This window comes from Manis pentadactyla, chromosome 7 (genome assembly GCF_030020395.1).
Source record: "Manis pentadactyla isolate mManPen7 chromosome 7, mManPen7.hap1, whole genome shotgun sequence".
In the NCBI taxonomy this organism is placed as follows: domain Eukaryota; kingdom Metazoa; phylum Chordata; class Mammalia; order Pholidota; family Manidae; genus Manis; species Manis pentadactyla.
In genome coordinates, this window is record NC_080025.1 from 126,950,888 (window position 1) to 126,973,453 (window position 22,566).

General features: G+C 37.4%; 1 protein-coding gene across 4 annotated transcripts in view; it reads left to right on the top strand.

Moving 5' to 3' along the window:
• Nucleotides 1-5,223: 5,223 nt before the first annotated feature.
• The window catches only part of AHCYL2 (adenosylhomocysteinase like 2), a 198,876-nt gene continuing 181,533 nt past the window's right edge, over nt 5,224-22,566 (top strand). For 2 of the 4 annotated variants that reach the window (XM_036909052.2, XM_036909053.2), the window contains exon 1: nt 5,224-5,655. In XM_036909052.2, the coding sequence (XP_036764947.2) occupies nt 5,293-5,655 (363 nt within the window). In that variant the 5' untranslated portion in view covers nt 5,224-5,292. The remainder of the gene's footprint in view (nt 5,656-22,566) is intronic. The other 2 variants (XM_057504754.1, XM_057504755.1) reach the window with 1 other exon arrangement.

Consider the following 22,566-nt stretch of genomic DNA (forward strand, 5'->3'; position numbering starts at 1 on the left):
GGATCAGAGGAGCTTGTTTTTTGTAGAAACAAACTCTGAAGTGAAGTGACTTGCCCACAACTTCATAGCCAGTAAGTGACTGACACTGGTCCTGGGTCTTTCTGACTCTGAAGACTAGACTTTTTCCACTCTCATCTTTGGTTTTTCCTCCTATCCATGTTTCCCATCTTGTGTTCCCTCTGGCCAAGCTGTGTCCTCTTGTACTCATTTATCTCCCTCATTCTTGTCCTTATTGCTTCTTTTAGCAGTAGTATAGCTATTTTTAAATCTTCATCAACAACAATTCAAAATACAATTTATCAGTTTGTCTAATGATCTTCTCAAATAAGGGATGGTAACAGTTTTCTTTCTCCTTTTCATCTCTGGACATTTCCTCCATCCCTTTTTTCTTTGGTGGGAATACTTATGTAAAGGATGGGGAATAGGATGTTCATTCTGGGCTTTAAAAGCTAAGAAATACTTCTTTACATCTGGCTGTGGAGGCTAACAGACCCTGTGGCCACTAGGGGGCACGGTGAGCCCACCTTTTGTGAACATAGATTTAACAGGGTGGCTGGAGGTGCAGAACTAAGATGCTCCCACAACCAAGGAATTTTTTATAGGAGTACCACAACTCATGACTAAGCCATAGCGGCCACTTTCCTACCAAAGTTCCCGAATTAAGTCGCTGGAAGAAACCTCAGAGTCCAAGAGGAGCCTGGTTTGGGGGCACTCCCTTGTGGTGTGACTGCTGCCTTGAGGACAGAGGTCTCCCTGCCTCACCGCTCTGTCAGGCTCGGCCTTCAGCTTCTCCATCGGGCCCTCCTACTGTCTCTCAAACTTAGCTGTCCAACTTCCCACGTTGTAAGGCCTGCCTCTATTTATCCCAGCTTCTTTTACAGTCTGTTCACTGCCCCAACCCTTCCTCTGTTTGCTTGAGTTTTGATTTTGGTTTATTAAGAAATTTGTATTATTAAGGTAATAGACACAAAGAACAATTTAATGAACACATTCATATGTGTTTATTAGGAATAAACGCAAACTCAGAAATGCCTTTTCATTTTATCATATTTGCTTCCACCAATTAAAAAAACAAAAAAGTATAACATTTAGCTAAAATCCCCTTTGACCAACACCCCTGTCCCATTTTTCTTCCCACTTTCCCCTTTCTTGACAGAACAATTGTTGGAGTTTAGTGGGTTTCCTTCCAGTCCATTATTATACTTTACATATGCATATGCACCATGCACCCATAAACTATGTACTGCTTTGGCCTGCTTTTACAGTTTTTATTTTCATCTAAATTAGTTTGAAAAGTCAAATAGTTCTACAAGTCTTGTTCATGAAAACTGCTGTCTTAGTACAGCTCTCCCACCAGCTATCCATCGTTTCCTATTCTTGGGAGCCAACCACTTTATTTTAGATGTTCTTTGTGGTATTTATTCCATATGCCTGGACAAAAGGGGCCATACTATCTCTTGAATGTTCGTTTTAGATGTTATCATTTGACTTTCCAAAATAGAGTATAAGGATTTAGCTCTTTTTAATTCTTTTCCTACAATGAGAAAAAAAGGGGGGAAGAGGAGGAGCCAAAAGTAAGTTTTAAAAGCTAGAAAGCAAAGAAAGAGTGGTAATTTAATAGACTTTACAAAAAAGAAAAAGAAAAAGCTAAAGTCTTAGCTAGCAATAGGGAAAACTTAGGCTGCAGCACCCCAAAAGGCTCTGAATTGGAGATAGAAGGTACTTCAGGACTGGTCCCTGGCTCCCCACTAATTCTGCACAGATGACTGCCTCTCCTCTTCCAAACTTGGCTAATGGTCAGTTTATCTCTGGAAAAGGCAAGCAGAACAATCATAGTACTGAAGGCATTATCTTCTAGCTTCCAGAACTAATTTTTAAAAGTTCATTATCTTACTGACTCTTAGGCTTTTGTGGAAATGTTGCTCCTTCACGCACTCCAGACATTTGCTGGATCATCTCTTTGTCCCCAGAAATGTGAATTTTGCAATGATGTATTTAATAATGCAGGTCTATTTTCATCCATTGGGCTGGGCACCTAGTGGCTCCTTTTGCTTTGGAAATTCTCATCTTTCATTTTTGGGAAATATTTTGAATTAATTCTTTAATAAGTCCTCCCCACCCCCACCCCCCATCGTTCCAGTTTCTTTGTTACCTCTTTCTGGCACTTTTATTATTCAGATGTTGGACTTCCTGGACTGGCCCTCTAATTCCTTTTCTTTTTTTTTCTTCCTTCTTTCTTTCTTTTTTGAAATTTAAAGAAAAACTTATTCAAGATCTGAAAAACAGTTCCTAAGTGATCGACTTTTCCAGAAAACTGTAGCTTCCCAATGTATTGCATCTATTATGTTAAAAGGTGCCTTAGACAGAGAAGATAAGTAGTGACTTTATAGCATCTTACTATGCTGATGGACAGTGACTGTAATGGAGTATGTGGTGGGGACTTGATAATAGGGGGGAATATAGTAACCACAATGTTGCTCATATGAAACCTGAGCATATGATTGTATATCAATGATACCTTAGAAAAAAAAAAGTGCCTTAGACCCAAGCATAAAAACCATTAAACAAACCACCATTCTCCAACAATCTGAGCAAAGATAAAATGCATCTTTCCTATTTTTAATTTCTTCTTATTTATTGAGTTCCAAATTTTTCTGTTTCCATGCTTACATTTCAAAGATCTCATGTTTGTTTTCTGAATGTTCATTTCTTGAAACAGAATGTTGCTTCACAAATATATATATATATATATTTTGGTTTGGTTTGCTCTTGATTTTTTCTTGATGCACAGCCTCTTTTTCCTCCAAGTTATTTATTTTTTTCTGCTTGCTTATGTTGGTCTCTTTTGTAATAAAGGTTTCCTTCATAATTATGGTGACTTTGTCTATCTTCTAATACTTAAGAGGGTGGCACTAAATGGTTCTTTGGACCATTCTGTGAACCGGACACGATCTTCACTGAGGGTAATCTGGGTGGCTTATTCCTTGGGGGAACTCTTCAGTGTTAGCATCTTCAAGTTTTCTCTTGGGTTGATCAGATACCTTAGAAGTTCTTTCTAATCTCCTGTGTGGAAAATACATTCCTGCCAGCCAGGGCCTGGAAGCTGAATGAGCTCAGTGATAGAAGAACAGTAGTCTAAATATTTCATAAACTAAGTAGTTTATAAGCTTGTGATTAATCATTCTGTTTCTACTACGGTGTTTCCGTCTTCAGCTGTGCCTGGTGTCCCTGAGTAACAAAGACAGGAGAAGCAGCAAGTGTGTAGGGTAGAGTTGATAATGGGTAAAGAGTATGCCCTGATGTTTGGCCCCAGCTAGTGGATGGTGCCTGGATAAATAAAGGATGAATACCAGTTTCTTTGCAACTCTTTATGTACATCCCACTTGAAGAATTAATTCCTCCCTTCAGTAATCAATTCTAGTGGCAGTTCACGTAGGCAGCTGCTGTCTACAAGCTCTGACACATGCCAGGTGGCTGTTCCACAGCTCCCTTGTGCATTAGAGGAAAGAAAGAAATCAGTTATAGAGGTGCTAATCTCTGTTCCGACAGCTGGAGGATGAAGTTCTGGGCTGGTTCTTTATAACAGGAAGGAAATTTTGAAAGCCAGAGTGTGATGAGAAAGCTTAAGAAGCCCTTGGGTCTGGTGAACTGCAGGCTTTGTGGAATTGGCAATGCTCATATGCCTTCCACCACATAGTGTTAGGCACAAATTTCAAGACCAGGATACCAGACTCCATCCAGGGTAGGGCAACTCCACAGATGAAGGGATTTCCAAGACAGCAGTAGCACAGGGAAGATGATCAAGGCAGACGATTTCTCCCTCTTCTTGCCAGGAAAAAAATAAGTTACTTCGAAGACTAGATGTGCAGTGGCCTTCTGGGGTTGTCAGGGCTACCACTAACTCTTTGAACAACCATAAACAAAAATCCTTTGCCTCAGCTTCTCTGAGAATAGAAAATAGTCTACCCCATAATCTGTCACCCAAAGTCAATTGCATTTTAATATATTTTTCATAAGATATTTACATAGTTAATATCTTATGGAATGTGAAATTTTGTCTCCTGCTTTTTAGTTTATTATTTTACCATAAGCATTTATTTCCCCTTATCATTTTTTAAAAAGTTCTTGGCAAACTTAATTTTTTTAAGACAAAAGTATTCCCTTATTGTTGAACATTAAAGTAATTCAGGTACTTCTGTTATTCAGAATAAAACTGATATGTATCTTTGTGCTTACACCTTTTAAAATACATGTAAAAATTTAAAATACATTTAAAGTTTTAAAAAATCATGTCGAATCCCAACACTTAAATAAATCACTATTCATATTTTAGCTCATCTTCCTTTCTGATATATTTATCTGAATTTCTTACTATTTCCCTAATGGAATTAATAGGGTCAAAAGATTTGGCCTGCTTAAGGCAACGTTTAATTCGGTCTTGAAATTTGGACCTAGTGACAACTAACTTCTTTTTTAGACTGATTTAAAATTTCCAACCCCAGGATGTGTCAGAAATCGCCACAGCTGGGAAAGATCTATTTTTATTCCTTCCGAAAACATAGCCATTAAAATTCAAGAGTATTGCCGGGGGGAGGGGGGTGCGAGGGTTCCCGATTTCAGAGAGGCAGAAAATCGAAGGTACTTCGTCAATCCTTAGACCGGCGTTCTCTTCACGTGACGTCGCCGCCTTTCTTTTAAATGTCTGCTCACGTGACCGCAGACGCGCACCCCAGGAGGAAATTCACGCTATCAGGGTAGGGTCAGACCTTCCCAACCCGTGGGTTTCTGGTGTTCCCTTCCCGGAAGCCGCAACTCCTCGAGACTTTCTCTTACTCATGCCCTTCGTCGTGTCACCTATATTCTCTTCATTCCTTTCCACTAGTCTCTGGCCCTAGAGCTCCACCTCTTTCAGAATCCCACTAGTCAGAGCAATAGGGACTACGACTCCCAGGGGGCATAGCGGATTCCTCCCCCGCCACCGCACCGTCCCTGTGGCGCGCAGTGTAGGTCGGGGGCTGAGGTCCCACCGTCTTCTCGCCATGTGCGGCTCGGAGCAAATGCACTACAGGTTCCGTGGGGCCTCGCGCGCGAGCCGGATTGGGGCGGGAGAGGCCTGGGCAGGCTGGCCGGCCGGCCGGCGGACGGGCGGGCTGGCGGAGGAAGGGGGCGGGAGCGGAGGCGATGGAAGGGAGGAGTGGGGGAATGGGGGAGGGAAGGAGAAGGGAGGCGGGAGGCGGGGCCGAGCCGGAGCCGGAGCTGGAGTCTGAGACTGCGGTTGCAGTGGAGGCTGTGATGTCGGTGCAGGTTGTGTCAACAGCGGCTGCGGCGAAGGTGCCTGAGGTAGAGTTGAAGGATCTGAGCCCCTCCGAGGCGGAGCCACAGCTGGGACTGAGTACGGCGGCTGTGAGTGCCATGGTCCCCCCTGCAGGCGGCGGGGACCCTGAGGCTCCAGCTCCCGCCGCGGAGCGGCCCCCGGCCCCTGGTCCGGGCTCGGGGCCCACGGCCGCTCTCAGTCCTGCGGCCGGGAAAGTGCCTCAGGCGTCGGCCATGAAGCGGAGCGACCCTCATCACCAACACCAGCGGCACCGAGACGGCAGCGAGGCCTTGGTCAGCCCCGACGGCACCGTCACCGAGGCGCCGCGCACAGTCAAGAAGGTATTGGGGCCGGGCTGAGGAGGGAGGGGGGAACCGTAGATCCTATCCTGCCGGCGACACACCCTGCACGCCCTCCCTTTTGATCGTAGAAGACTCTTCTAGACCCCCATTCCCCTCAAATCCACTCTCTCAGGGATGCCCCTACGCAGTCCCCAGGGCTGGGGAGCGAAGATTCCAGGTGGCACGTACTTTGATGCATAACATGGACGTAGCGTTTTCCGCTACTACTTGGAATAGACAGGAGTGGCACCTTACCCCACCCGCACCCCGGTGTGCTCCCGTGTGTTATTTTACAGACAAGAAAAACCTTACCGCTTATGAGAGTTCACCCAGCAATAAGAGTGGAAAGATCTTTTCCATTTAGAGAACGAGTAAGCAAGCAGTAGTTAGCTCGCGTTGAAATCCTCAGTTGTCTGGTTTCTGTACAAATTAAGACTTTCTGCTTTTCTGTGGCCAGCCGCTTCCGTAGAGCAGTGCTGATGTTCTCTAACCTTCATTCCAGATACTGCAATATTCTTGCATCTTCTCCGAATGTAGAAGGATAATGGAGAGATTCTCATAACTCTTTTCAAAGGTTTGTTCCCTCTGTTCAGTAGCTGGCCTCCAGGATTACTAGCCTTTGTATGAAGAGAATGTTTTATTGGTTCCTTTATTATGATCTGAAAGTGCTAGGAAGAAATGCTTTTACTTTTGGGAAAGGCGATCATTGTGGGGTTTTCTTTCTCAGCTGTCAGCTTCTTTCAGACATAGTTTTGAAGAGGCATTAGCCTCAGAACACCAAGGAGTAAGTGTGCGTAGATGTATAATACCCCCCTGTTAGCCTACAATGGCTATCCGAGATGTGCTTGCTTTCTCTCGTAAGGCTAAATTAGTCCAGAAAAAGGGGGCAGATACTGGAAAAAACAGAGGTGTGGATCATATAAAAAGGGATTATGGCTCTACTTTTTGAGGTGCAGTATGAACACAGTGATTTATTTTTTTTATTATAGTGAATGATTTGTAATTGCTCTATCAGAGCAGCAATAAAGTGATGTGAAGTCTGCATTGGCTTCACTCTGCAAGATTCAGCTGAACTGGAACCTTGGATCCAGCCTAACTTTTGTTAGCCTCATGATTAAGGTATAAAGCAGATGATCTTTTTGTTCTAATTATCCAATTATAGGTGATAAACGATGTCAGAGGCAAGATTGGAGGAATTTATTTAATGACGCTTTAGGACAGTGTCCTTGTCATCGCAGTATGAAACTCCTGTAAGGAGGAAAGGGGCAACATGGGATGGGCACCAGGGCTGGTAGTACTTAGTTATGAGTCTGGAAATCTGAAAGGTATTTTGATTAGTTGAGTTGCTTATAATTTATAACCGTAGCCACATCGTTTTCCTGTGATTAAGGATCTTTTTGTGTAAAATCTGTAATTTGATTAGATCTCTTGAGGGTAAATGTTTAACACTTTGCTTTTAGGAAAAGGATTTACAGTCAGGCAGACCTGGCTTCGTATCCTTTTACCCCCACTTACTAGCTTTTGGGTAACATCCAAATTATCTAAATCTGTTCCCTCTTCTATAAAATAAAGATACTAGTACAATTGAAGAATGGAGGATTTGTATAGGGCTTTAGTTAGTTATGAGTCTGGAAATGAATTTGGCACATATAGGAGCTTAAGAAGTGATAGTGATTATTATTAGAATTGATTTTATTTCTCTTCCCCTCATAGCTTAAGTGTATGCTACCATGATCTCCTTTGAAAGGTATACACAATTCAATAGATTCTATATAAATAAGTTAAATAATCAAAAGCCAGCATGTCAGTCTGTTTTTCTTAAATCTATATGTCCTTCTTGGCTATTTTCCTTGTTGCTGAACCACCTTCTTCCTGTTTTCCCAGTATCAAAATGTAGGTTCCATGAATCTAGATTTACTCAGCTGCCTCAAGGCTATGGAAGACAGGGCCCAGCTTGCCTTACAATGTTAATTGCAACCAAAAAACAACTTCTTTACTGGAAGTTAAGCAGGTGAAGCTCTGGGCAAGGATGCAGCTGTATGACACAACTGAAGCAATTGTTCAGTTCCTTTCTGGGGATGGAACCTCTAACTTTCTCGATGTTGAATTGGTTAAATTGAAATTAGTGCATGAGACTGCCTTTCTTTCCCAAGTTGAAAGTCACCTCACCAAGGACTGCAATGTGACATTTTGATTTGTTCAGCTTTTCTTGATTCTTAGATATCTGTTTAATTTAAATAGTCATTCTGACCTTGACTCCCTTCTACTTTTATTACAGTGTGGAGAAAGACTGGGGTTACTGGCAATTGAAATGGCTGCCCCTAACTGTGTTATTCGTGACTGTTGCCTTTATTTTGTAACTGTCACATACAAGCTTATTATCTTAATTCATATTTCCATTGATGGTTTCCAGTGCTCCATTCATCAGGGTGTTTTTTTAGTTTTGTTACTCTTCTCAGCCACATAAGGAAAATAAGCTTTTTACAAGAACCAGAATTCCCAAGTGCAGTAGTTAATAAGAGTAAACATAGGGTGTGCAGGTTACTTAATCACATCTTACCCTTGGTATCTGCCTCCATATCATAACTTGCGGTGCTATGGGCTTCAGATTTTGTCCTTTTGGCTATCATATATTGTATGTAATGTCTTTCGTCGTCTAAGCTCACATCAAGTGAACCCAACAAACCAAAAATCTCTGGGTGATTTGTGAAATGGGAAGATAAATTCCATAGTGAATGCAGTAGTAATAGTTGAGAGGATTTCTTCTCTGTGTTCTTGATAATGAGGTAATACGAATGTCATAGCAGGGAAAACAAAGCAGGAGAGAATTTATTCAGAAAAGTTAAAAAACTCTGTGACCGTAAGGCTGTGAGGAACCGTAACTAGTTAGTGCTTACATCAGTGTAAGTAATGACCATGTTCAAACAAATTCTTTTTTGGCAAACATATCCTCCCTGCACTGGCTTTGTTGCTGTCAGCAGAGAATGAGTTCAGCCATGTTAGTGCTTTCTTGTCCTGAATTCTTTAAGCTGTTGATCTGGTTAATTATAGATTACTAAACTGGGACCTTTTGGATATAGGCATGGGAATGTAGGAGCAGTATGACTCCTTTTGCCAGGTAGGAAAGCACTGAACCTTGCAGAATGTTCAGTAAGGCAATTGGCAGGTTGACCTTAATAACAATTACCTTTAATTGCCCCTTTTATATGCCAGGAATTGTTATAGTTATATTTCTAATCCTGAGAACAACACAATGAGATATAGGTGGCATTATCTCCATTTTACAGATAAGGAAATGAGGCCCAGACAGGTAAAGTGCCTTACCCAAGGTTATATACATTTATTTAGGGCCAGAGGTAGGGCTTTTAAACCTTTGTCTGTTTCCAAAGCCCATGTTGTTTTCCCACTGATTGTTTCTAACTTCTTAGATGCTGTGTTCTGACCTTCTCCTGGAAGTCTTTAAGAATTCTTAGTGAATTCCAGGGTATGTCCGTCTGACTTAAGGTTTAGGTCATTCTAAAACCAAAGTAAGGAGGGTCTGAATTAGGGCTTTAGGAAGAGGAAAAAAGGAATAATTGTACAAATGTAGAACCTCAAAGAATTGTAGAATTGTAAGGGAGGAAGAAGAGCATCTTATGTGTGGAAAAGCATTTCAAGGTCAATGATGCATTTTTACATTAGTAATTTACTGATAATCTGAGAAATTTATACTTACTTTTAAAGTTATGAATAAATCTGGAATACCTGAGGAATATGCTCCTCCTTCCTGTCCAGCTAGCAGTTTTTTCCTGTTCGTTAAGTTCCACTTTATCTATGAATCAACCTCTAATTAAACTTTGAAAATTAGAAGGGGAAGCATATTGTTATATATTCCTGCTATATACCAGGCATTGTAGTAGAGCCTTACATATACAGTTTTATTTAATCCTTTTAAGATCTTTCAGAGATAGGTAATGTTGTCCTGTTTATTGAGGAAACTGAGGATTGGAGAGACTAAGAAATTTGTCTCAAGGTTACACATTGGTAATGTGGAGCTGGCTTCATTATAATCTGTTTGACTCCAAAGCCCAAACTGTTGCTTTTCAATTGAAGTATTTCTGTGTTCAACCTCAGATTGGATTTTTACAATTTTAATCTGTGTATTTTTTGTGGATGTTTTTGTTACTTTACTAACAGGCAGTTTCTTTTTATTTATTGAGCTTGTTTAAAGTTCTAACTATATATTTCTGTTAGCAGTTTTGAGTTTCTGAGAGAGCAGCCCTTATTTTGTATTAGTATAATTTGTGAATCCTGTTCTTGAACCTGGGAAAGATTGTACACTAATAGCTGTTTTGGGAGATAGCTCAGAGCTGAAGCTGCAGTTGTGTATTTGATGTCTGGAAGAAAAACACTTAGGTCATTAGTGCCTAGTTAATTGAAGAAATGAATAGGCATGAAAAAGGGAGAGTGAGTTTATCTTTTCATGTGCTTTAAAGTGTTTCCCTCCCCCACATTGAGAGAAAAAAAAAAGATTTGTTGGAATCCTTATTCAGACTATTTGCTGAGTTGAGTTTTAAAGAATATCAGTTTCTCCCATGGTAGTTTTTGTTTAAATAATTCAGGATGATACAACTGAGGTGGATGGAAGGAGAACGATCTTGGCAGTTGCCCTGATTCACCGTGCTGCCTTCCTGTTCAGATGGTATGCACAGTTAGACGAGCTGAAATTCCATTTACCAATTAGAGGTTTAGTAAGCTTGATCAGGTTTCTGTGGAATTTGTAAGAGCTTTTATAGTCTGAATGACCTATGGCCTGAGATTGGTAAGAGCTGAGCAGAAAAAGTGGTGGATTAAAATTTCTTCTATAGCAGTTCTAAGTCTAAAACTATTTTGATTAAATTTAATAGCTTAAGAGTATAGTGTTTTTGATTTTCAGTCCCCCCTTCCCTAACTATATCCTATAACAATTAGCCATTTCCCTCTTGGCCACTGCGTTAATAGGTGACTTCCTGTTCTTTTCTCCTGTTAGTAAATATGTATTGATTTGGGGCACCTGGTTCTTAGCTCAGAAGCTATATTAAGGAAGGGTACAGAAGTTCTAGAGCTGTTAGTTGAGTTTCTCTGACCATAATTCAGGCTTTTCCTTAAAGCCTCTCGAGTACTGCAAAACTATCATTGAAAGTTAAGTAACTCTGAAACTAATACTGGTTTCATCTTCCCTATAAATTTATCTCCTTCAGTGCTCCAGTGTGAACCCATTTGATTGCTCTAAAGATTTGATACTGTTGACTACCTTTTCTTGGAAACTCTTCTCTTCGCTTCATGTGTAGCTCTTCACTCATGGCTACCATTTACTGAATACTTACTCTCTGAGAGGCATCAATCTCATCTCATTTAATCCTCCTAACTTTATCAGATGATATTATTTTTATTTTACAGATGAGAAAATACAAAGAGAGTAATTAACTTGCCCAAGGTTTTGCCAATCTGTAATGCCTTTGGGATTAGTGAGATGAAACACTGCCCATAGCAACCTTGGGAGGCTTTGACACATTGCCAAACCCCTATTTCTTTGACCAAACTCCCATGCGAAATCTGTTTAAGCTGCTGCACCCAGGCTGCTGCAAAGACCACTCTGCAACCTTTTAGATTTCTGGCTCTACACTCTTCCCAGGCTAGGCCTAAACCACCAGCCTTACATCCCTGTTTACCTCAGTAACTAATTACCTGACATCCATTCATCCATTATCTTCCTAATGCTCATTCCCTTTCCATTCTCTTCATCCTCTCAGCTCCACCAGTCCCCCCAAACCTTTCTATTATGGTCTCCACAACTTCCCCCTCCATTAACAGTAAATTCTCATGTAGCATCAACCTCTAGCAGCAAGATCAAGTTACAAGGGCAACAGCTGTTAGTATGGCACCTGGTATCCAGAACTGTAATGGTGTAGTCCAAGTTGCAGCATCTCCTGCTTGGCATTAGCAATCATAACATCTTTGCCAAACCCATTCTGTGTACGATTTTGGGTGGTGTTTTTAGCTGTTTAGAATTTAGTTTTAAATTATTTCTCTATTTAATTCAGCCAGAATTGACTTGTGGAACTCTGAGTGATGCACTGGTTGAACCTCACCATCTGCTTTCTTAGTTGTCTGTATCCATGGAGCTGAGGGTTGCTAGAGAAAAGTCAGAAAATCAGGCAGGTCTATGTCATTATAAATTCGTAATGGTTATCCTCATATGCATAATCATCTCATCATTGCCTAGTGATGTTACACATTTCTCTAGGAACTTCACTTTCCCACTTACTGAAAATAACTATTTAATACCACCTTTATTTATCATCTCCCATGTGTGTTTTTTTTAACAGTGATTTGCTTTATACTTTGTTATAAAAACAGAAGCCGCCAAAAAGGGAATTCCTTAATTTTTATACCTTTCAAATCTACAAACCTACTGTACTGGGAGCTCATCTTTTTCTCCTTCCCTCCTGTTACTTATGGTAGAGGGAGTGGCCTTCATTCCATCAAAGACCTGTTTCTCAACAGGTGCTTTAATCACAATTTCCTGTTTTCCTAAAGAATTTACTCCTTTGGTTAGTTCTTTCTACTAGAGCCTTTCCGACAGGCTTTGAACTTGCTCCAATCTCTCCCATTTTGAAAACCCTATCCTCTGACCCCATTTCTCCTTTTTCCTGTTGTCCTCTTATCCTTCTACTCCATTTCCCAGCTAAGCTTCTTAAGGGGGTTTTCAGTACATGGTATATACATGCCTTTTTTCTTCCCACAAACTCTTTAACCCACTCCTACCCTAAAACTCTGGCCAAAACAAAATGCTTTTGCTGAAGTTGCTAACATCCATTAGATTGTGAAACATTGCAGTCCGTTTTTTCAGCCATCATCATCTCAGACCTCTTGGTGGCATTCGACACCCGTTTCTTACCAGAACACTCTCTTGGCTTCCATGATCCATGACACTGCTGTTCACTAGTTTTCCTCTTATTTCTCTGGCTGCTCCTTCTCAGTTTTCTTTGTTGGCTCATTCTCCTTGAACCTGGGCCCTTTGCTCTTTCCATTGTGTTTTTTCCCTAAGCTATCCACACCATTTCTATGCCTTTAGAGTCATCTACAGACCAACGATTACCCAGATTATTTCTTCAGCCAAGACCCGTCTTCTGAGTGCCAGTCTTGTGTACAACTGCCTACTTGTTCAAAACTAGTATGTCCAAAGTGGAATTTTTTATTTCCCTGCCTAATCCCCCAAATACATTCTTCTTCTTTTCTTCATATCAGTTACATGGCATTTACATTATTTTTTTCATTAAAAAACTTTTTAATTAGACAAATAATACTTGAATGTATTCTTACAAAGTAATTCAGTCTAATAAAGCAGAAGACCTTACTTGGGTCTCAGGCAGTCTCATTCACCTCCCCAGAAATGACTTCTGCTATAATAGATCTTTCTTAACCTTTTTCTCTGACTTTGCACTCATATTTGTACATACAGAAATTTGTAGTTTTATAATAACCTCTACATAAATGAAAGTGTACTATATATACACATTGTTTTTCAGATTGTCTTGCAGCTGTTTCCATATCAGCGCATATAGATCTAGCTCCATCTTCTTAACTGCCAAATTGATTTCCAAAGTCTATACCATTGTTATTTATTAAGCTATTTTTCTGTTGATGCTTATTTAAAATCTTAATTACTTTTTCTTTACAAACAGTGCTAAAGTAACTATCTGTATGCATTCTCTTTGTGTACATATGTAAGTGTTTCTCTAGGATAGATACCTAAAAGTAGAATTTTGGAGTTGAAAGATATCCACATATTAAACTTAATACATAATGTTATGTGGCCTTCAAAAATGTAGTATCATTTTACATATCAACTATAAACAAGACAACCCTCTCACCCCAACTTTACCAGTAATGAATATTTTTATATCTTGTATGAGGAAAAGCTTTTATTGTTGTTTTTATTAGCATATTTCCTGGTTGACAATATTTATTGAGTGACTACTATGTGCCAAGTGCTGGGGATACAGCAGTGAACAAAATCGATGAAGATCTTTGTCTTCCTATTGTCCTTTTTATGCTGGCTTGTAGGAATTCCTTATATATTCTGGATATTAATTCTTTGTGTATATGTTGTAAATATTTTTTCCTACTCTATTTTTGTTGACTTGTAACTTTGTTTATGATTTTTAAAGTTTTTATGTATTTAGATTAGCCAGTGTTTTCATTTATGGCTTCAACACTATGTGTCTTAGAATGGCTATTCCTACCCAGGTTTATAAACAAATTCTTTTATATTTTCCTTAATGTTTTATGGTTGTATTTATTTTGGTTTTCATCTGGAATTAATTTTTGTTTGTAATGTAAGATACATACTATTTGTAATACAAGAGAGCTTTATTTGTCCCCAAATAAAATTAAATATTTTACTTTTTTTGGGTTTGTTCTTTGTTTCTTTTTCTTTAACTTGTCCTTCTTAACTGTTTTTCTTTCTTTACTTTTAGATGGACGTGTAGAAGTAACTTTTGACTGAAGATTGTGTCTATTTAACTCAAGGAAATTGCTATCGTGGTAGTACTAGCTTAGTGCTTATAATAAGTTATTCATAGAAGCACTTTTTTAGAAAGTTTTATTTATTTATATAAACATAGTTATTATTGTTTAGTGGATATAGGTTATGTTTTGATAGAAATTGGAGCCTCAGTGATATCTCAAATACATATCCTATATAGCAATGGTTTACAAAGGACCTACTTTCTGCAGTTACACCAAGTTGGAAAAATGTACTACTATGTGTTCTGTTTTCAAAATGATAACATGTTTTTTTTTAAAGGCATTGCCAGAAATTGAGTATTTATGATGAGACCGTAGGAAGAAAAATTTTTGCCAAGATTAGATAATTGTATGCATCTACCTTTAAAAGTTGCCTACCATTGCCTGCTCCAGGCTAAAGAAGGGCTTCTTTTCCTGGCAGGCGAATAAAGTGTCTTCTTCAATAAAACTCTGCTGGATTAAGTTTGACTAAGCCTAGTCTTGGGTTGTTCTGTTTTGGGAGACAAAAATGGAATAGGAATTTTTTGCTACATTCATGTCTATTGTTCCTATAAGGAAGAAAAGATAATTGGTCTAATGCTATTTCTTTTTTAGGGCCCATGCTGGACTGTATTATATTATTAGAGAAGCAACTTATCTACTTCTAGAAATTTGTCTAATTATCTCCCCTAACATGTGAGCTTTTGTGCAAAAACCAGTTATATGTTTGTGATACACACTGCTAAGTGGTAAGATTATTAAAGCATCAAAATACCACTTTTTCCTCAAGGAGAGGTAGGGAATTTAGATGTGAAAATAAACAGTGTAGCTGGAGATCAGCAATGCTGGAAGCAGGAATTATTGTATTTGAAGAGATCAGCATTGAATTCAATGTGTTTTACCCTAGGGAAACTAATTGGTTGTCTGTCCAAGAAGTTTCACAGTGTAGGAGAACCTTTATGAGGTTTCTCTATTCCAGCTGTATAAGTCCAGGAATTCACCTTTTTAGTACACTTAGAGGTCATTCACCTTTTAGGACTGTCTCCTTCAAACTGAACTCACAAAAGACTCATATTTAAAATGGTAACTTCTACTTTATGGTCTTATGTATAACATTCAAGCTGATCTTATATATGTGTTAGTTAGAGGATACTCTGGAAAATCTACTTGAGAAGTCTAATTATAGTTAGAAGAAGTTTATTAAGTTTGGAATCCTTTAGATCTTTGCTCCTTAAACTGGTCCAGAAGCATTGACATCACTTTGGAGCTTGTTAGAAATATCTGCCCTTGGCAACTTTGATTCTGCACTAGTGTATACCCACCAGAACCTCAGTTTTTCACTAATTGTTGAGTAATGTCAGTTTAGCAGTTGGTCTTAATTCATGTTTCTCTCTTATGAAAGAAACCTCAGCGTAGAGAGGCAAGAAAATCGTTAGGGTTTTGTGGAATGGTAGAAAGTTACAACCCTTATAAGAGTTGTAGTAAAATACTTGATAGAAACAAACAGAGAGTTACCAGTGGCACCAATATACACACACAGATCCCCCACATACAGCAGAACCCTTTAAGACTCCTCTACCCAGACCCTTCCAATACAGAGACCCACACCCGCATAGAGAACCCCACATCTCTACAGAGAATCTCCTACATGTACCCACACAGACACCCCACACAGACCCATATACACCCTGAGGCCCACCCATACACAAAAACAGAGGATACCCCCCCCCACAGAGATACACACACAGAGACACCTAACAAGTAACGGTAAAAACTCAGATTTTCATAGGACTTGAGTAGTAGTGTTCTCCATTGTTATTTTGAAGAGAAGAGACAAGTATACTCTCTAAGGTACTTTTAACTAAGCCAGAAAATGAAGCAAAAACAGATGGGTTGCCATTGGGTCTGCAGAACAATAAATGCTACAAAACCAATTTTATTTGAATCCCTGTTTCTGGAACTGTTTGTTCTTGGGCATCATTTTCAGTTTGATGTACTCATCATGCTTGGTTGGAAAGTCAATTCTCTTCTTACTTTCTCTCAGGAGCTTACATCCTAAATTGCTGATTAAGCAGAGTTCCATGATTAGTTCCCCTTGGCACTAATGAACACACTCCCTCAGTGCTGAGTCACAAATCTTCCTAAGATTGGAAGATCCAGAAACACTCCACCTATGTAGAGAACTTGTACTGAGTATAGGACTGAAGAACGTAGGGTGGAGAGGGAAAATTATATAACTAAGAAGAGATGTAATTTTGGTTTTTTTTACCTGTTGGGTCATTCATAGTATAGGTTTGCATAGACCTATAATGACTCAGAGAATAATTTAGTTGTAAGTTAAAAGATTTTAAATTATACCGAGGTGGGTTGGCAATGGAATATTAATTGTGTTGGTTGATAGGTCACTGGTATCTACCTAACCAGATTTTTTAGTTCCTCAGCATCTTGTGAGAAGTACCTTGTTAGGGAAAAGGAGACTTGACACGTACAACATGCTTGTGCCTAAATACCTGAAAATTTCTATCAAGCTAAGGGAGTTAGGCACCAAAGAGACATTAGAATAGTTTTACAATTGTAAGTTACAGAGAGAGATAATGATTTTTCTTTTGCTGTCTGGTACTTGTATATGTATTTATTTGACCAAAGCCTGTTAAAAAAATTTTTTTTCAACTTACGGAAGAGCACTGAGAAAATTGTATTCCCCAATTTAACAAATGTTAGTGTTTTTGTAGATAAAATTGAAGACTCCTATTTATTTCCTTTCTTCCCTTCTCTCCCTATCACAGAGGTAACTGCTGTCCAGACTTTGCTGTTTATAATTCCCCTTCATGTTTTAATATTTCTATATATTGTTTATCAGTATCAACTGTATATCACTAAATAATATATAGCATTGTTTTGTGTTTATCAACATAAATGGTATTATAGAGTAGATACTATGCTGCAACCTACTTTTTCATTCAACTTTGAGTTTTAACCACTCTGACATATGTAGATTTTCTAGTTGATTCATTTTAACTACTGTGTAATACTGCATTGTATAAATGTACCACAGTTTACCCACCCTATTAATGTTTCCTTTTTTTTTTTCCTGGAATGAATATCCTTAATCATATTCTCTAGGATATATTCCTCCTAAGAAAAACTGCTTAAGGTATAACAACTTTTCCAGACACTCCCAAATTGCTTTCTGGACTGGTTTTATTCCCGTTTTCTGAATCCTTACTAATACATGGTGTTGTCATTAAAGTTTTGTCAGTCTGGTAGTTGTAAAATGGTATCTCTTGTTTTTTTTCATTTCTTATTAGTGAGACCGAATCTTTTTTAATGTTTGTAGTCCATTTGGGTTTCCTTCTTTGTAAAATGTCATCTATATTCATATCCTTTTCCATTTTTCTGTTAAGATCTTATTGGCTTTTCTTACTGATTCATAAAAGTACTTTATACTGGTTCTAATCCTTCATTGGATATATATGTTGCAAATATCTTCTGGTCTGTGGCCTTTTTTGCTTATTATGACTTTCATACAGATGTTAAAATTTGTAATGTAAAATTAATCAATTTTTTTCTCTATGTAATTTTATCCTTTCTGAATCTTGTTTTTAGAAACTGTTCCCTGTCTTGAGGTCAGGAAGTAACATAGCTGTAAAAAAATTCTTTAGCCCCTTTAATACTGGGAAAACTCAAAAAAATTTTTGAAGTAATCAAAGAAATGATAAAGACATCATGTAGTACAGAGATTATTTTGGTAAGATAAAAAATCTTTTGTTTCCTAGGTTTATTACTTACTAAAGGTGAAGAAAAACATTTTCATGATTTCTTAATAGGAGCAGACCAGTAATCCATGAAAACCTTGTCATTCTAGTTTTATATCAGTACACTTTTGATATTAAGGCTCATCATTGTTTTTAACTTAAAAATAAATCCACTCAGTGTTAACAATTGGAGCACATAAAATTCCTTTTTTCACAAACCTTCTGTAGTATTTTTCTATATCCATTTTGTTTTTTAATTTCCATTTCTTATTTTAGAACAACCAGGCATTCTACTTTAGGACAGAATTACTGTCTTTTCCCCTAACAACAAAAAAATTCCTTTCCTTATCAAAAACACATCTTATTTTCCTTGCATACTTTGCACACCAGAGGTTTCTTTTAATTCTTATTATTCCTAGTAGTTTCATTCACATATATTCATTATAACTTTTAACCATTAGTAACCTTCCTTTTACTGAGAAAACTAGGAAGTAAATAATTGTTAATTGTCTGTTACATACAGCATTCTAGAGCAGACTAGCAAAGTCTATGAATATACCATCTTGCATTCTTATAGGTACATACTGTTTTCTCATAGTACAATATTTCAGTGTGACAAAGGACTTGTTTACTAACAGACAAAATGTCTTTTGTCTCTCTGTAAAAATTAAGAAGCCAAAAGTAGGAGTGAAAAAAAGAAGGAAAAAAAAAAGGAAAGGAAAAAAAAGCCAAAAGTAAATAAATTTAAACTTATGTTCGTTCAGCAATTACATGTTTTGGTATTTTATCTTACTTGGAGCTGGAGTTGGATATTCAGTTAATATCCATTATTTAACTTAACTTAGTATAGCTTTAAGGTTTCAAGTTATCAAAACAATTTTGGAAACTTTTTAAGTTGACATATAAAACATCTTGAAAAGTTCACTTATAAACTTTTATCCCACTTACATCTATTTAATTTACTTCTAACGGGTATGCTTACTTATTTTAATAATTTTAAAATTATGAAGTATTTAAAATTTCAGACATTAAAGAAAGTTAGCCATCATCACAAGTTATTATTATTTTCTTGTTGACAAAAATAAGGCAGTTATCAAAAAAGAATCACAGAAACAAAAAACCTAAAAAGATAAACATTTGACCTTTCTTGTTAAAACTACTATACTTGACATATGTCAAGAAATTCATTTTTATTGTACATTTTCTTCTTAGGTTAAATTGTCTTATAATCCTAAACATCTAGTAGAGATAACATAAGCTGTTGACTAGTAAAACTAGTTAGAAAAATTGTATATCTGCATTATATTTAATGCTGACAACTCTGAAGGTATACCTGTTTTATCTAGTTTTATTTAAAACCAGAATATTAAACTAGCCTTTTTTTTTTTTTTTTGTAGATAATTATTTTTTATTGAAGGGTAGTTGACACACAGTATTACATTAGTTTCAGGTGTACAACACAGTGATTCAACATTTATATATATGATAATTCTAGGTACCAGCTATCACCATACCAAGTTGTTACAATATTTTGACTATATTCCTTATGCTATACATTACAACCCGGTTACTTATTTATTTTACAATTGGAAGTGTGTACCTTTTTTTTTTTTTTTGTGAGGGCATCTCTCATATTTATTGATCAAATGGTTGTTAACAACAATAAAATTCTGTATAGGGGAGTCAATGCTCAATGCACAATCATTAATCCACCCCAAGCCTAATTTTCGTCAGTCTCCAATCTTCTGAAGCATAACGAACAAGTTCTTACATGGAGAACAAATTCTTACATAGTGAATAAGTTACATGGTGAACAGTACAAGGGCAAAAACTAGCCTTTTTTTTTTAACTAAATATTATCCCATATCACATGAACTTGAACATTGGATTTGTTTCCATATTTCTGTGAGTTTTAGGAATATTTAATTTATATAAGCAATTATTTATCTCTAGGCTAGTTTGAATAGAACTCCTTTAAAGGATTTTATAAATTAATTTGGTAATACCATCAGGAGATAGAAAAATAACATGTATACATAACATGCATACATGTATATACATGAACATACAGACAGATGCAAAAGAGATCTTGTAGCTTTCATTCTAAATCTTAGTAGTGAGTTAGGTATAAATACATAATTTACTAATTTACGTAAGAGTTGATTCTCATTTTTAATCTTACTTTCCTGGCAGATGGAACGAGATCACCTGCTTAATGATCGCTAAACCTTTATTAACCAATATTTGTGGAGAAGACTTTTAAGATTTTCTTTTGTCCATGATAAATGCTCTTTTAGAGGCTTTGGGCTAAATTTTGGGACAGGGACTCTGGAAACAAGTCACTTTGTTTCCAAAATTCCACTTCAATTTTTTTTCCCTTTGGGTTAGGAGGCAAGAATGATCTCTTTGGAAGTTTGCATTTCAAAGAGATGGCTCTCAGGTTCTATAGAAGATAGGGTAGTGAATTTACATCTCAAAGGCACAGAGAAAGGATTTAAGTTTTCTCCAAGTTAGAATTCAGGGACATATATGCTTATTATCAGAAATCTAGGGTGGTTATTATATAAGTTTATCTCTCAATATGCTTTCTCTCTCTTTTTTAAAGTGCAAAATAGTCTAGTGAATTCTTTGCTCTTGGAGTCCAAAATACATTTGCAAGGGGTTAGCATGGGGAGGCCTGTACATTTTCTGAGATTTTGCCAAAACTGTTTTCTGGTTTACCATGTTAACATAAATCTAAAGCCTGCTCTAAATTTGATCTTGCCTCCTAATCTTGTTTAGAGAGTTGTTTGTTTGGTGGTTTTCCTCTTCAGACCAGCCAAGGCATTCTATGTCTCTCTCTTTTCTTTTTTCTTTTTTTCCCCTTTTCAATCTGATCTAACCATAGCTACATTTGTTTAGGTTGAGTGCCCTGTAAAACTCCTTTTAGATATTGTAAGAAAAATGGAAATTCCGTGGCCAGGATTCTCACCTGAGCCTCATCTCACCCATTGTATACGTGCAATTAGGTAATACTGAGGCTACTGCACAGGCATGTACTTGTAGCATACTTATATACCCATTGGCAATAAGCCCTTACTGCCAGTATTGATATAAGAAGAGTTAAGATCATTTATCATGGACAAAAGAAAATCTTAAAAGTCTTCTCCACAAATACTGATTAAAAAAGCTTTAGCAGTCATTAAGCAGGTGACCTCATCCATCTGCCAGACACTAATTTGGATTTTTAAAAAGTAAGATAAAATAGGTACAGGAAAATAATGATTTTTCTGGGACACCAAGGATAAAAAAAAACAATGAGTATCCAAAACCAAATTCCTGAGAGTCTATATCCAAAGAACTAATTCTTACAAATGTCTTTCTCCTGCTAATCTGAACTGGGAAAATAAGGCACAAAGAAAAGATTATCTTCTTTCTTGACCAAACAACACTACAGGGAGAAATCCAGGAGAGGAGACTGATTTGGTAAGAATTCTTACCTTTCCTTGCCTTTGTCAGTTGTCCCAGGATTTTTCCCTATAGCTTTCAGGTGGGTGTCCTGGCAGTGTCTTTGTGATCGCCAAAACTATAGGGGAGCAAATTTCTTTTTCCTTGGCTCTCTGTCTGGGGACCTGAAAATTAGACTGACAGAAGACAGAGTAACAAGAAAAGCATTCAGAGTTATTTAATACAGGGTTTACATGAGATGAGAGCTTTCATAAGGAAGTTAAAACCCAAAGAAATGTTTAAACCTGAATGTTTTTATATTAGTTTCGATGAAGAGTGTAAAGTTATGGCAAAATGTGGTAATACTGGAGGAAACTTTAGCCAGACCTTAAATATTCAATATGCCAAGATGCCATATTTTAGGGCAGTGTGTCCTGAACCCCATTAATAATGATGATAACTTTCATAGCTTGATAAAAATGATAACCAAAAATAGTTATTTCCAGTTTGAGTACACCTGTTACTTTGCACAACTAATCCTAAATTCTTTTTCCTGGCACACTGCCTACTGAGTTATCATAGTGGCTTATAAATCTTACGGTCTTTCGGATCTTTTGGTTGTTCCAGAAATCATTGAGATTTTTTTCTGCTTCCTTTGAGGGGTAGTATCTTTTAATCTCTTCTGTTTGGTTAGCTGACTTTTTGTTCATTAGGTATTTGGCTTGCATTTGGTAGATCTTTCACAATTTAATGCTAGCACATAATAGTACTTAATAAATGTTTGTGATTATAGAACTGAGCCCTGATTTCTAACATAGTTCTCTCCCTTTGTCAGCTCAACTACCTCTATCCCTTAAATGAAAGTAACCCTTGATGCAGTCACACACAAGAAAACTGTAGTATTAACTTTTTAGCTCTTAAATAACATTCTGAGTTAGAGTCTCTGTCAGATTGCACTGATAATTAAGGCTTTGGAAAGATCCCATGGGTTTTCAGGCTCTGGCTAGACGGTAACAACAAGAACAGTGTGTAATATATATCAACATGGTGATGCTTGGCAGTTCTAAAGCAACACTTTTTTTCAAGAGCATCAGGTTAAGTAGTTAAGACTCTTTTGACTTAAAACCTACTTTGTAGATTTTATGGTTTTATTTACTCTTTTTTATTACAGAATTGTTCCTTAAATATGTAGGAAAGATCA